At 54.9% G+C, this 12,750-nt stretch overlaps 6 protein-coding genes across 6 annotated transcripts; 3 read left to right on the top strand and 3 right to left on the bottom strand.

The window, feature by feature from the left end:
- On the top strand, positions 1–329 carry L969DRAFT_83885 (uncharacterized protein). The gene has a single exon (XM_014715185.1). The coding sequence runs from the start codon at positions 75–77 to the stop codon at positions 270–272; it is 198 nt and encodes a 65-aa protein (XP_014570671.1). The 5' UTR covers positions 1–74; the 3' UTR covers positions 273–329.
- A 5-nt stretch (positions 330–334) lies between these two features.
- L969DRAFT_91495 (uncharacterized protein) lies at positions 335–2,105 on the bottom strand (the record flags this gene model as incomplete). The annotated part of the gene is made up of 9 exons (XM_014715184.1): positions 335–573; positions 621–726; positions 773–1,046; positions 1,098–1,150; positions 1,199–1,266; positions 1,321–1,483; positions 1,541–1,651; positions 1,703–1,861; positions 1,908–2,105. The coding sequence occupies 9 exons, from the start codon at positions 2,103–2,105 to the stop codon at positions 335–337; spliced, it is 1,371 nt and encodes a 456-aa protein (XP_014570670.1).
- Positions 2,106–2,249: 144 nt separating this feature from the next.
- L969DRAFT_91494 (uncharacterized protein) lies at positions 2,250–3,704 on the bottom strand (the record flags this gene model as incomplete). Its single annotated transcript, XM_014715183.1, has 2 exons — positions 2,250–2,433; positions 2,482–3,704. 2 exons carry the CDS (start codon positions 3,702–3,704, stop codon positions 2,250–2,252), a joined length of 1,407 nt encoding a protein of 468 aa, XP_014570669.1.
- Positions 3,705–3,965: 261 nt separating this feature from the next.
- L969DRAFT_91493 (uncharacterized protein) lies at positions 3,966–6,824 on the top strand (the record flags this gene model as incomplete). Its single annotated transcript, XM_014715182.1, has 5 exons — positions 3,966–4,092; positions 4,147–4,310; positions 4,359–4,428; positions 4,489–5,887; positions 5,936–6,824. 5 exons carry the CDS (start codon positions 3,966–3,968, stop codon positions 6,822–6,824), a joined length of 2,649 nt encoding a protein of 882 aa, XP_014570668.1.
- A 96-nt stretch (positions 6,825–6,920) lies between these two features.
- On the bottom strand, positions 6,921–11,131 carry L969DRAFT_91492 (uncharacterized protein; the record flags this gene model as incomplete). The annotated part of the gene is made up of 4 exons (XM_014715181.1): positions 6,921–7,191; positions 7,242–7,391; positions 7,440–9,979; positions 10,031–11,131. The coding sequence occupies 4 exons, from the start codon at positions 11,129–11,131 to the stop codon at positions 6,921–6,923; spliced, it is 4,062 nt and encodes a 1,353-aa protein (XP_014570667.1).
- A 150-nt stretch (positions 11,132–11,281) lies between these two features.
- Positions 11,282–12,507, top strand: L969DRAFT_14229 (uncharacterized protein; the record flags this gene model as incomplete). Its single annotated transcript, XM_014714874.1, has 7 exons — positions 11,282–11,328; positions 11,380–11,608; positions 11,662–11,754; positions 11,804–11,890; positions 11,944–12,135; positions 12,191–12,397; positions 12,439–12,507. The coding sequence occupies 7 exons, from the start codon at positions 11,282–11,284 to the stop codon at positions 12,505–12,507; spliced, it is 924 nt and encodes a 307-aa protein (XP_014570360.1).
- Positions 12,508–12,750: the final 243 nt, after the last annotated feature.

Raw genomic sequence — 12,750 nt, 5'->3', positions numbered from 1 at the left:
TCGAACAAGGCTGACCCATACGATTGTAACAGGCCTCTGCTGCGGGCGATGGGTCCGATTGGGTATCGATGCAAATGGCGAAAAACGTTCCAGGCCTAGGCTTCGGTGGCCTCGGACTAGCAGCAGCCAAGGACTGGCCAGTCGAAGCCGTCATGCCCGCGGGGACACAATGCAAAGCCGGCGCGGACGGTCAGACTTGTCTCATCCGGTGCCGCAATGCCGCTGCTGCCGGTCCCTTCGGATCTTGTGCCGCCGTCACCCAAAAGAACTAATCTCCTTGTTGTCTCATCAATATATCTGCACACACTTTTAGCCGCTGCGACGTACACGGTTGCTAATGTGTCTCCACTTCGCCCAGCGAAAATGGGAAGGGCTCTTCTGCGTTCTGCTTCGATGTAATCGCGACAACCTTGTACTGCTTGCCCATGCCAGACGTGTCGACGAGTCTTTCTGCCGAGGCAATCATCTGTTCTGCTCGGTCATCTGTCGCAGTCTGAAGTAAGCGCTCGAGTCTTAAGCCCAGGCCGAGCGCGAGCAGGAACGACCGTTGTGTTTGTGTACGCGAGCACGTTGCTGGGCAAAGATGAACACCGTGACCAAAATTGCGCTGATCGACCCACCATACGGCTGAATGGACTCTCTGATCCATGAAAAGTCAACGTTGGCTGTCAGATCGGTGTTGCCGGGATCGGTAAAGCAGTCAACGACTTCATGCTTGCGAAAGCCCTATCTGCTCGTCAGACATCAGTGGCGGGAAAGGTTATTGGCCTACTCGAAGAGAATCGCTGAAATAGTGGTCGTCACCATAATCGATGATGAGGGCTGCGCCGCCTGCCTTGAGTTTGGCCTCGATCAGCGGCGTCGGCGCCGTATCGGTCGGATGCGCGGAAACGAGTTTCGCTAGCTGGGCGGCGATAAGTAACGCGTCCGGACAGAGTTCGATACGGGTACCCGTCGGTAGCTTAGCAAACCGCTCCTGCGTGCTGTACATCGTCGACGTGAACGTCGGCGACGGCGACAGCGCCAGGTGAAAGGTTGCTGAAGCCCTGCAGTAGCACGAGTCAGATTGGCAGATGGAATTCTGAGCCATGACGTACTCCTCTTTGTCTGTAAAGTCGACATAGACCTCCCGCAGGCCATCTTCAAGCTTCTACTGATGACAGATGAGCGTTCGCTCAAAGCGCTGCTCGTGACGTGCCTCAAAAAGCATTACCGGCAAGGCATCAAAAAATTCGTGCGCGATTGCCATTGTGAAGACTTGTGGATCTGCCTGATACATTCAGCAAGGTATGGAAGCAGCATGATGCGGCGAGCACTTGCCCGGCGCAATGCCGTCGAGCCTGTCGTGCCAGTGTAGCTTGACACCAAGCGCCTCGATAAGCTGCTGTAGCTTCTCCCGCTGTAGACCGATCATGTATTGGGATGTTTCGACGAGATGGACTTCTTCGAGCGTTGAAGCAAAGGTCTTGATGCTGCTGAAAGTCTGTCCCATGGGGTCAGCTTGGGCGCGATCTGACGCGACGCACTTTGCTGTACGCACCCTGAGGATGTCTTGCATCAGTGTCCCTGTTCCGGGTCCGAGCTCGACGAGTCTAGTTCGTGCAGGCGAACCTTGTGTCTGCCATTGATTGAGCAGCCAGACCGCGATGAGCTACGTGCGCAATTCAGATCCGTCAGAGTTGGCGAGCTGCAATGCTCATACCTCTCCGAATATCTGCGAAATCTCGGGGCTGGTTACGAAGTCGCCCTTCCGACCAATGACAGCGCTCGTTTCAGCTTGCCGTAGTCGAGTGTAATAGCCGAGCGTCGGATGTGAGAGGCAGAACGCGATATATCGTGGCAGCGTCATTGGTCCATGCGCCTGTGATCAACCGTCAGTCGAGTGACGGTGCGCCGAAGAAAAGTACCTTGATGTGTGATTGTATGATGCGAGCTAGGCCAAGTGGCTCGATACGACGAGCTGTGTCCTGCCCATCGATTTGGTCGCGCGCTGCTTGCTGCTGGAGATTTGACGAGGTCGAAAAGCGACATAGACTTGCTGCAGTCTTGTTGAACGCTCGATGTCTAACGAGGGACCGACATAGCAGCGGGTTAAATGCTCGCATGGTTACTGCAGATCTAGAGGAGATACAACATTGTACACGCCAAGTGCCCCCGGCGTTTGACATCTCGTGACATCATGATCCTACGCGAGCAGTGGCTGCAAAATGCGCCAGGACTGCTTTTGCTCCGATAAACGCGCGCGTGAGCTAGACGCTATCCGAGGACGATCGTCGTGAGCTGGCCTGTCGCGCGGCTTTCGCCTGACGTCTGGCTGTGGCCACCCGACGCAGATCCAATTGGGTCTTGACCAATCGGACCATCATGTCATTGACAGGCGTCGGGATGCCGTGCCGTCTGCCGAGTTTTGCTATGTAGCCATTCATATAGTCACTGCGAAGTGCGTCAGTGAGATCCATTCGATTCGATTGGTTTGCATACATCTCTGTAGTCTCAGAAACATTGCGAATGTCTGCAAGAGTTGATGAGACATTCTTGCGAGTCTGTAGAGCAATGAGCTGGACGTTTGCAAGCAGAGTAGGGCCGGCTAGCCGATGCAGGGGAGGGAATCGAGCGCGATCATACTCTTGCATAGTTTGGAATTCGACGGCGACGTCGCCACGAGTCGCAAAATCTGCAGCAAGCACGCTGCTGAGCTCATCGCAGATATCACTGGCTAATCCATCGAACTGCTCAGAGTCGGGCAGTCTGCCGTTGCGCACGTCAAAGATGGCTGTGAGCGAGTTGATGACGCAATTGACCGCTAACTTCTGTAATTGCAGCATTTGCGATGTTGCTAGGCGATTGAGACGTGGCTGGAGCGCTTGGCATTCCAGCAAGGCTTTGACGGTCTTCTCGAGACTGTCAGCGTCAGGTTCGGTCACTGTGAGATGATCGGGCACGACAGCTGTCTCGATCGTCGGATCCAATGCAGGATTGTTGACCTTGACTTGCATGACCTCGCGAACGGGGTTACTGGGAAGAACGCCGAACTGAAGCTCGCCTTGTGCCGCCCAGACGATGTGCCGATATGCCCTGCCTTGACTGGGTTTCCGCCAGATGCCATGGGTCAAGGTGCCGACGATATAGGAGGGACGATCCTCTGGATCGGGGAATAAGCTGGTATTGATCTCGTCGAGAATGCCCATGCCGTTCTGCAGGAAGACAATGGTAGAATAGGCAGACAGACGGGATCTGAGTGGGTATATGGCCTCTGCTGTGTATTGCGCCTTCGTGGTGACGATGAGCGAGGATATCCAGTCGTCGCGCGTGTGTCGAATCGTCCGACGCAGGGCGTTCAGCTGGGCTGTCCATGCAGGACCTAGCGATCCGCTAGACTGAGTGGCTCGGGCTGCACTTTCACTGGATGGACCGGCATATTCGATCTGCAAACCAGCATAGTCGCTCGTGACGCCCGACTGTTCGACGATGATCGTGGCTTCTGCAGGCTCGTCCTCAGCCGCTTCGTCGACCTGAGCCGTCGTGCTGGCTCGACCCGGTACATCAGCCTGGGACCAGCTCGGGCTAGGCTTGATCGCGGCGAGCTCTTTGACTTGAAGAGGCGTGCGGACGATCAGACGGATGTCATGTAGCGCATTGCTGGCTCGCAGGTTGGCTGCGATGAGTGAGCCTACTGAGCCTGCGCCGAGAATGTGGAGGAGCATCAGATGTACATGTGGTCACGCTGTCCATCTAGGCCGTCCGATCATTGCATTTGCCCGCGATTCGCTTGGACGACGAGCATGCAAGCGCGTCGTCTCTCTCGCTCTTGCCTGTGACGAGTGACCCGCCGGCTGCGCGCTCGAGCTTGAGCCGTCCCCCGTCAATGGCGGTCCTCAAAAGGCGCAACATACGTCTGTCTCAGCTCTAGTGCCATCACCGTCCCCCTCCCGCCGCCAGTATAGCGGCCCAGGCGGGCTGGCAGTATGGCAGATCAAGACAGTCGGATGGCCTTTGATCCTCACACGTTCAGACAACCCGATTTCAGCGTGAGCATCTTCATCGCGGGCCTCACGGATCAGCTCATAGCAGACGCCAAGAACCCATCTTCGAGTCAGTCGATCACATGAGCTTGCAGCAACGACGACTGATCATGCTTGTGAGCAGGCTTGGATCCACAGCCTTTCCTGCAGCTATTCGAGACAACAGTCGATCAGCTCTTACCGTTGAGACGTCAAGTCGCCTCTCAGACGACTTCAATCGAGAAAGCTGTCGCCGCGTCTGAACGAGCTTACTCGCTCAAAGTCAGGGAGCTTAAGGACAACTTCACGGTGAGTATAGCCCAGCCACACGCAGTCCAGGCCTGACGGATCCTCTAGGCTGTTTCTGGGTCATTCGGCAATCTCGAGAAACGCATCTCTGAGGTCGGTAGCACGGCAATACGCATAGGCTCGTTCTGACACGCCTGCCGAGCGCGCGGCAAGCTGACCTACCGCAAAATGCGAACAGGTGAGCAGCTCGAATCGATAGATCGACTGCGCAAGCGCGCTTCGGACGCGCGAGATGTCATACAATACTATCATGACTTCTCCAGAGGCGATACGTCCCGTCTCGATGCTATGCGCAAGTCTGGTCGAGAGGGGCGAGCACAAGCTGCCGTACTCATTCGCAGGCTATCCAGTGTCGCACGAGAAATAGAGGATATCGAAGGCGGCGAAAAGACCTGCGATGCGATTGAAAAGTATTGCGAGGCTTTCGAGAAGGAGGTCCTCAAGCTCTTCGATCGTTACTATCGCAAGGGGGATCCGAAGATGATGGCCCACTGTGCGCGGACGTTACTCGATTTCAACGGAGGCCTCTCATGTATACAGATCTACGTCAATCAGCACGACTTTTTCATCTCAAAGGATCGCATACAGGACATCGGCGCCATTACCCAGAGTGAAATGTGGGACACCCTCCCGGACCCAAATGCACCTGCCCCCTCTGCCGAGCCAGGCCTCGATGACTTGTACCAAGAGATCCGGCTGACGGTCACTCAGGAGGCCCAAATCATCCGCGCTGTCTTCCCAGATCCTCCGGCGGTCATGCAGGTCTTCCTGCAGCGAGTCTTTGCTCAGGTCATACAGCCCTTTGGCGAGCAACTCATCACGACCGCCAGCATGACCTCAACGCTTGCCTTCCTACGCATGCTTCACTTTGTTCATTCGCGCACCATTGCGCTTGTCGAGGATCTAAAGTCTAATGACTTTTTCAAGACTACCACAGATGCTGCCTCTCGATACGCTATCACGGCCAGCGGACAGACATCCGACGCTGCAGCACTCACTGCGCCCGGTACGACGGCGCTCGCTGCAATGCTTGACCAGGCAGTCGAGGAAGTTTTTGTGCAGCATCTCGAAGGTGCAAGATATCTCGATAGAGAGAGCAAGAGCCTCACAGAGCTCTATGCCGGGTACTTGCTGCGCTTTGCGAACTACCATCTTTCCACTCATAAAACAAAGACGACTAATACTCTATTTGACAAGCTAGTTTCTCAGATGACCGCTGCAGCTCAAAGCGCGCACATCGGAGGACATGCTACGACCGAGGAGGATCAAGCGATGCCAGACTCGCCTCAGCAAGGATCTGGCGAGCCAATACGAGGGGCAAAGACACTGTTGAAACTCAGTTCGCTGACCAACAATTTTGGCACCGGCAGCAAGACGCATAGCCTCGAACACTTTTCGCCTGTCGAAGGCGAGCTACGGCTCGATGTGGCAGAGACGATCCTGAAGTGGCACTCTGAGGCGTTAGGAAGGATGGTCGAGCTATCCCCGCCCGCGGAAGTGCCCAAGAATGCACTTGCGCTCATGAAAGTACTTGCAGAAAACATTGGGCGAGCCTACGTCGAGACTTCCCTAAGCACGTATGTTTGCTTTGTCAACAGTCTGGCCTCAGCTAACGGCGAATGCAGAATTTCGACGCAGGTATCTGATCATGAAAGCAAGATGATGCCTGACCTGACTCATCTCTCCACACTACATACCATCGACTTGATCTTACATCTATGGCAACGCTATCTTGCGGTCGCTATTTTGCCTCTGGCGGGAGGCTCCGTGACGGTTCGGAGGGAGATGGCTAGCTTTCAGACTCACGTTGGAATGCGCATCGAAGGCAAGATCAACGAAGTACTGGCCCATCTAATTGACGGGGTCGTGAGCTGGCTAGCCCAAATGCTGTCCAGCAAGCAGAAGAAATCGGACTTTAAGCCCAAAAACGACGATGTCGCCTTCTCCAGGGTCAACACAGAGCCGTGCATAGCTTGTACAGACTATCTAGCGCTCGTGCTCGAGACGACACGGGGCACACTATCTGGCAAGAACTGCGAGACCGTGCTGACTGAAATCGGCGTGTCTTTCCACAGCTTGCTGCTTGATCATTTCAAGCGTTACGTCGTCAGCGCGGCTGGCGGCCTTATGCTCACCAAAGATCTTGCTCTCTATCAAGACAGCATCGCAGCTTTTGGTATATCCACACTGTCAGATCGCTTCGACATGCTACGGCAGCTCGGCAACGTCTTCATCGTGCGGCCCGAAATTCTCAAATCCTACCTTTCGGAGGGACATCTTGCGCGTATCGAGCCAAATCTATTGCGAGCGTACCTCACGCAGCGAAGCGACTATAGTGATTTCCCGCAGAAGACCTGGAATGACATTGTTGGCGCAGAAATCGCCGATACGACTGTTGGCGGATTCGGTCGTCGCATCGGCGAGCGGCTCAACTTTGACTTCAAAATTAGCGATCTCTCGTTCTCGAGCTTAGACCAGTCGAGTGCTTTCAGTCGATCCAAAGTCTTTGCATAGTCTACATCTGCGTTACTGTTGTTGTACATTTGCGTAAAGCACACAACAGGACCGTCATGGGATTACATTCTAATGCTGCTTGCTGCATTCTAGCTGCTACTTGAGAAGAGTACGAAGATCCTCGACACGGCGTTTCGCCAGCTCCGCCTTGGACACTGTCTGTGTCATGCTCAAATTGGCGAGTTCGGTCTTGCGCTTTTGCACGATAAGCATGTTGGCCTCGATCGAATCCTTGATGATGAACCGACTGATCTTGACTGGCCGCGTTTGACCTAAGCGATAGATACGATCGACTGCCTGGTTCTCCACAGCAGGGTTCCAGAAAGGCTCTAGGAGGTATACACGCTGGGCGGCTGTCAGATTGAGTCTGCAAGTCAGTCAGCTCAATGCTACGATTGCAGATCATCTGGTCCGCACCCTACACCGCCAGCACGGAGAGACACGAGTAAGACTTCGCAGTCCGGCTCGAGGCGAAAAGCTTCCATCGAGCGACTACGCTGATCGCGATTCATAGACCCATCGAGGCGTCTGAATTTGATGCCGCATTCCTTCAGCGCATCCTCCGTACTACGAACGGATATCAGCATAGACCAAAGCCTGCGAAGAAGTCCGCACCGATCCAGCAGGGCTGTCCACTGCGAAAAGACGACAGACTTGACGACTTGGCCGCTATGAGGCCTGAAGTCATCTTCCTCTTCAGGGGTGACGGCAGAAAAATCTGCCCCGTCACCAGCATAATTCGCCGACGTAGGGTTGGCTTGCGAAAAAGGGAACAGATCAGCGAGCAAAGCCCGCGTCTTCGTGCTGTGCTCGACCGTGTTATGTTGCTTTCGCTTCTGCTTGTCTGTTTTCTCCCGACTCAAATCCATCTGCCTGAACATGCTGATGAGGTCATCGGGCTGGACTTGCTCAGCGTCGAGGACAGGTGACAGGTCTTGGCTACAGACTGAGCAGGCAGCTCGCGTTTCCGCTTTGACATTGTGCGGGAAGTCAGGCACGGTCTTGCGGAAGCAGGCTATACAGAAGAGATGCTGACACCTTGTCAGGACCGGTATGGGTATCGTTTCGTCTGCGGATGTCGCCTTTATCTTCTTGCCGGTGCGCTTGATCGTCTTTGGTTCTTGCTCAGCATCCTCTGTCGTACCATTCTCCACGTTGGCGAGGAGTTCGCCACCACACTCGGCGCATTGAGCGACGCCATCTTCTCGCATGCTTGCGAACAGACGAAGCGCACGGTCTTTCGTCAGACCTTTGTCAGCAATGGTCTGCAGCAGATCCGTCTTGACGCCATCGGGACCGGCCTCTTCAGAGTCGCGTACGAGCGACATGTGTGCGCAAATTTGTCGTAGGCGCAGCAATTCTTGCAAAATGTGACAGTAGTTCTTGAGTAAAGTGTCGCTCGCTTCTTGACTTGCAAAGTCTCGTTGATACTTGCGATGAAAGGTCGCGTAGAATGCACGCTCCTTTTCATCGAGCTCAAAGTAGCGAATCTCGTCCTTCTTGATTGGCAAACGCAAGATTGGCTGACCATCCTTATCTTTCGTCTCCTTTGTTCGACGAAGCGCAAGGTGACGCATGACGACCTGTAATCGGGCGATGCCAATGGGATCCTGATTCTTGACTAGGCTGCCTATGTAAGTGTTCCAGACGTGTCGCTCAGTAAAAGGCTCTAGTCGCAGGAAGCGGAGCAGCGAAAAGAGGTCATTGAGCGTGTTTTGGAGCGGCGTACCGGTCAAGCAGGCGCGACGAGATGCCGCAAGATCACAGCAGGCGCGCGCTTGTATCGTCGAATGCTCCTTGATCATGTGCGCCTCATCGAGCACGATGCGATACCACTCGACTTGCTGAAGGACACTAGGCTTGCCTTCCGCTTTGCGCTTGCGCTTTCGCGCCTTGGCCTTCTCCTTCTTTGCTTCTACAGCCATGCTTTCGATGATCTCGACGCTGTCATCGCTTGAGGAGCTTGTATCATCTTCGGGCAACCCTTGACGAGAATACTCGGTCGCGAGGATACTATATGTTGTAATGACGATGTCGTGATCGGCCAGATCGTGCGCATACTGTGTTCTGTTGTTGCCATGGTAGATGTAGACTGACAAGCCTTTGGCTTTGGCTGATTTGGCCTTGCCAAATTCTGCACTGCTGCGCTTAGTGTGCTCCGCAATTTGAGACTCCCAATTCTGTACGGTCGATAAAGGGCAGACTATTAGGGTCGCGCGCGAACGAGTCACGAGAGCCTCGAGCCGCGCCGAAGCTAGCTCACTGCGTTTGCCTTGCGCTTCCTCTGCCTTCTTTTTGCGGCGTTTAGCAGACTTCACGCTGGCTGCAGAGCTCGTGCTTGCGACGGGCTGCAATGCCCCCAGTCTCGAAGGGTCAGGTTGTACTGCCTTGATCTTCGTGGTTGGATGCAATGTGACAGCATCAAAAGTGTCATCAGTTGCGTTCGCTGTAGGCTCTGCATTTGCCCATTGGGAGGCCGAAGCGAGCGTGTGAGCAATCAGAGCGATGATGACAATCGTTTTGCCAAGCCCCATGTCATCTGCTAGAATCGATCCGAGGGTCTGTGGCGGTCTGCTAGATTTGTCGACCTCTACATCTGTCACAGCGTTCGTCCAGCCCGTGAGCCTGTTGTATGCGTCAACGCGAGGACGCCACAAAGAGATCATCTGGTCTGCCGTCGAGTCTGGCTGGGCTGGAAGAGCAGGATCCGAGACCATTGTGATCTGACCGTGCACATCACATGCTCTTGGCATCTCCCGGTCAAGCATGAAGGACAATGCTTGTTTCTGATGCGGGTAGAGTGGCGTCACGACAGTGTCGACAGGCTGAACTTCGCCAAGGTCGAGGCCACTCTGAATGCCTTTGAACACATTGTCGATCTGCTCGCGCTTGACTTCTATTGTGCGTGCCGCCTGGGTCTGATTTCCCCGGCCGCCAGCGAGCGCTCGAGCAATGTCCTCGCGTCGCTGTTGTGCCGATCTGCTCGCGTCGAGAGCACTGCTATGGGGGTTGCTGTAGCGAGCGCCTCCATGCAAAGCAGGGTTGTAATCAGTCGGATGGCTCAAAGTCAACCGGCGTTCCGATAGATAGTTGCCGACACGAGTGACGTTGACAGATGGCGTTAGTAGGAGGATGTTCATCTGAAGCATCGCAGGCTGTGCAGCTTATGTCAGCATATAAGGCGCTCAAGTCAGCATTAGACTGACCCTGTCGGCGGGTGAGAGCACCACCCAGGCTTCTGGAGTGACTGGCTCCATCGTAGTGTTGGCTGTCAGCAGAGGCGCCAGCGCCTCGCTGACTTTGACATCCACGACGCCAAAGTCGCGGTGACTGATGCAAGAGATCACCTTGAGCGTCGGCTTGCCGTTCATATCGCGACCGCGTAGTAGTCTGACGGGCAGCAATGCCGGCTTGTTGATAGTCGCACTTGCAGCGGGCCTCAGTTCCTCAAGGTCGCTGTACATGATGAGAACGACGGTCTCAAGCTGACCTATGCAGACGGGACGGACGTCCATGATTACGTCTGGCATGGTGTGAGTGACGCCACTAAATTTGACTTCGTCTGAGTCATCGGAGGCATCATCTGCGGTCAGATCGATTGGTCGTGAGCCCGGCTTGTTGGGACTGCCGTGTGCGCTTGCTCGCTGTGCCATCTGCATTGCGAGGCCGTCCCGTCGGTTCTGCAAAGCGATGAGATGCAATTCGGCTTCATAGGTCTGTTGCTGGTGTCGCGCGTCTGAGGCTTGGACGGTGGGTATGTCTAGCACAGCCGATCTAGGGGCTCGCGTTCGGTCAATATACAAACGGAGGGTTTCGTACTCGTTCGGGTCGAGTTTGCGTCTCTGTTGCGCTAGCATGTCTTGCGTAATCTTGCCGGACGCAATCATCCTCCTAAGAGAGTCGCCCAGCGAACTGAATCCGGACCCCTTTTTCGTCGTCTGCATACCATGTGGATCAAGCGTGGTCTTGGATGTGCTCGCCAGAGCGTTTGTCACGCTTTGGGGCACATCTGATCGTACAGGACTCATCGCAGTCGGACGGTTGCCTGAGTCAGCAAGGGGCTCTGCAGGTCTTGTAGGCCCGACCGGCGGCAGCGTGAAGCCTTGTAGCATCTTGCTGTCTGGCCTCTCAGCGTTCTGGGGGAACTCGCTCCGATGACTAAGCCCGTTGGCATTTAACGGCAATGTATTGAGCCGCGCCGAGCTGAAAGATGGCTCCTGAACAACAGGGGTCGCGCTGCCGGCTGGCCGGAATAGCTGGCCGGTGTCGACTACTTCGAAGCCGTCATCGTCCAAGGGGCCTGTCATGCGCGGCACAGCTGAACGAGCGGCTCGACGCAGCGCCCCGGTCACAGCAACGCTTCGCTCTACAGGAGTCGGGTGGGGGATATACTTTTGACGGGCTGTGAATCACTATGACGCAAAGCGTCCGACGAGGCAAGATCCACACCATACAAAATGCCGTTCGTGATCGACTTCTCAGGCAAGACTATCATCGTCACAGGGTATACACAGCGTACAGCTCCGTCAGCTTGACTCTGACGCTAAGCTTGCAGCGGCAACCGCGGCATTGGCCATGCCATCTCGGAAGCTGCAGCGGAGGCAGGCGCCAACGTTGGTATCATCTACCGCTCTTCAAAGGACGCGCCCAAGATTGCTGAGGAGATCAGCAAGAAGTACAACGTCAAAGCAAAGGTCTGTCTGTATGTCCTATTGCGGGCACCTCGGCTGAGCAATGTGCCTCTTTACGCTCCTTATCGCCATCCACGCGTCATCACTGGCCGGGTTTGCCGCTGCCATTCGGACTCATATCTTTCGTACGAGAAACTGACACACAGGCCTACCAATGCGACGTCGGCGACGCAGATCTCGTCACGAAGACGTTCAAGGAAATTCAGGATGATCTCGGCACCGTTGCGGGTGTCGTCGCAGTATGTTCTCACTCTCTTTCGAGCTTTTCTTCCCTCACGGGCGCAAAAGAATGCTGGCATCGCAGTCGTAAAGCCTGCTCTCGACATTACGCGTGCAGATTATGACAAGCAGATGGGCACCAACGTCTATGGAACCGTACGTGCCTCTGACCTCGGCGGCTATGCCAAGCTGACCCTTGCAATTGACAGTTTGCAGTCTGCCAGGCTGCAGCCCGCACGTTCGTCGACTCTCAGTACAAGGAAGGCTCTATCGTCATTATCGCCAGCATGAGTTCGCACATCTGCAACAAAGGCATTACCCAGACGTTCTACAACGTCTCTAAGGGTGCAGTCGTCAACATGGCCAAGCAACTCGCCGCCGAGTGGTCTCAGTACGGCATCGTATGTCACATTGACATCTTTGCTGGCAAGTGCTGATTGATGTGCATGGTATCAGAGAGTGAACTGTGTCTCGCCGGGCGTCACCAACACAGACCAGACGCACGAGCAGTCTCCCGAGCTGCGCAAGGAGATCATCGCAAATACACCGCTCGGTCGTTATGCCGAATCTTCCGAGATGGCCGGACAGACTATCTTCCTCCTCTCAAACAAGAGCTCTTATCAGACCGGCGCGGAGTACCTTGTTGACGGCGGTTTCCTCATCGTAAGCTTCTCGCGAGATTTAGCGCCAAAGCTGACGCTCAGCATGCCACCGACAGTACTGAGCGATTCGTGCCCATTCATCGACCCACAAAGAAAACATCATCATCATAGCGATCGCCAAATGAAGAAATGCATAATATGCTATCGTCACCCTTCTTGTGCTTGCGCAAAGAGACTGAACAATCGCGTCTTATGCTCTTACAAGCTGTGCAGCCGAGCATATTTTGTCAGTGTGCAGATATATTGATGAGACAACAGCGAGATTAGTTCTTTTGGGTGACGGCGGCACAAGATCCGAAGGGACCGGCAGCAGCGGCATTGCGGCACCGGATGAGACAAGTCTGACCGTCCGCG

The sequence above is a fragment of the Mixia osmundae genome (assembly GCF_000708205.1).
Source record: "Mixia osmundae IAM 14324 unplaced genomic scaffold scaffold_1, whole genome shotgun sequence".
Lineage (NCBI taxonomy): Eukaryota > Fungi > Basidiomycota > Mixiomycetes > Mixiales > Mixiaceae > Mixia > Mixia osmundae.
The sequence above is the reverse complement of the archived record's forward strand: the minus strand, read 5'-3'. Positions and strand labels throughout refer to the sequence as shown.

Bases quoted from the DNA above. Each gene is read 5' to 3' on its own strand.
- L969DRAFT_83885 (XM_014715185.1), top strand. From the start codon at position 75: ATGGCGAAAAACGTTCCAGGCCTAGGCTTCGGTGGCCTCGGACTAGCA.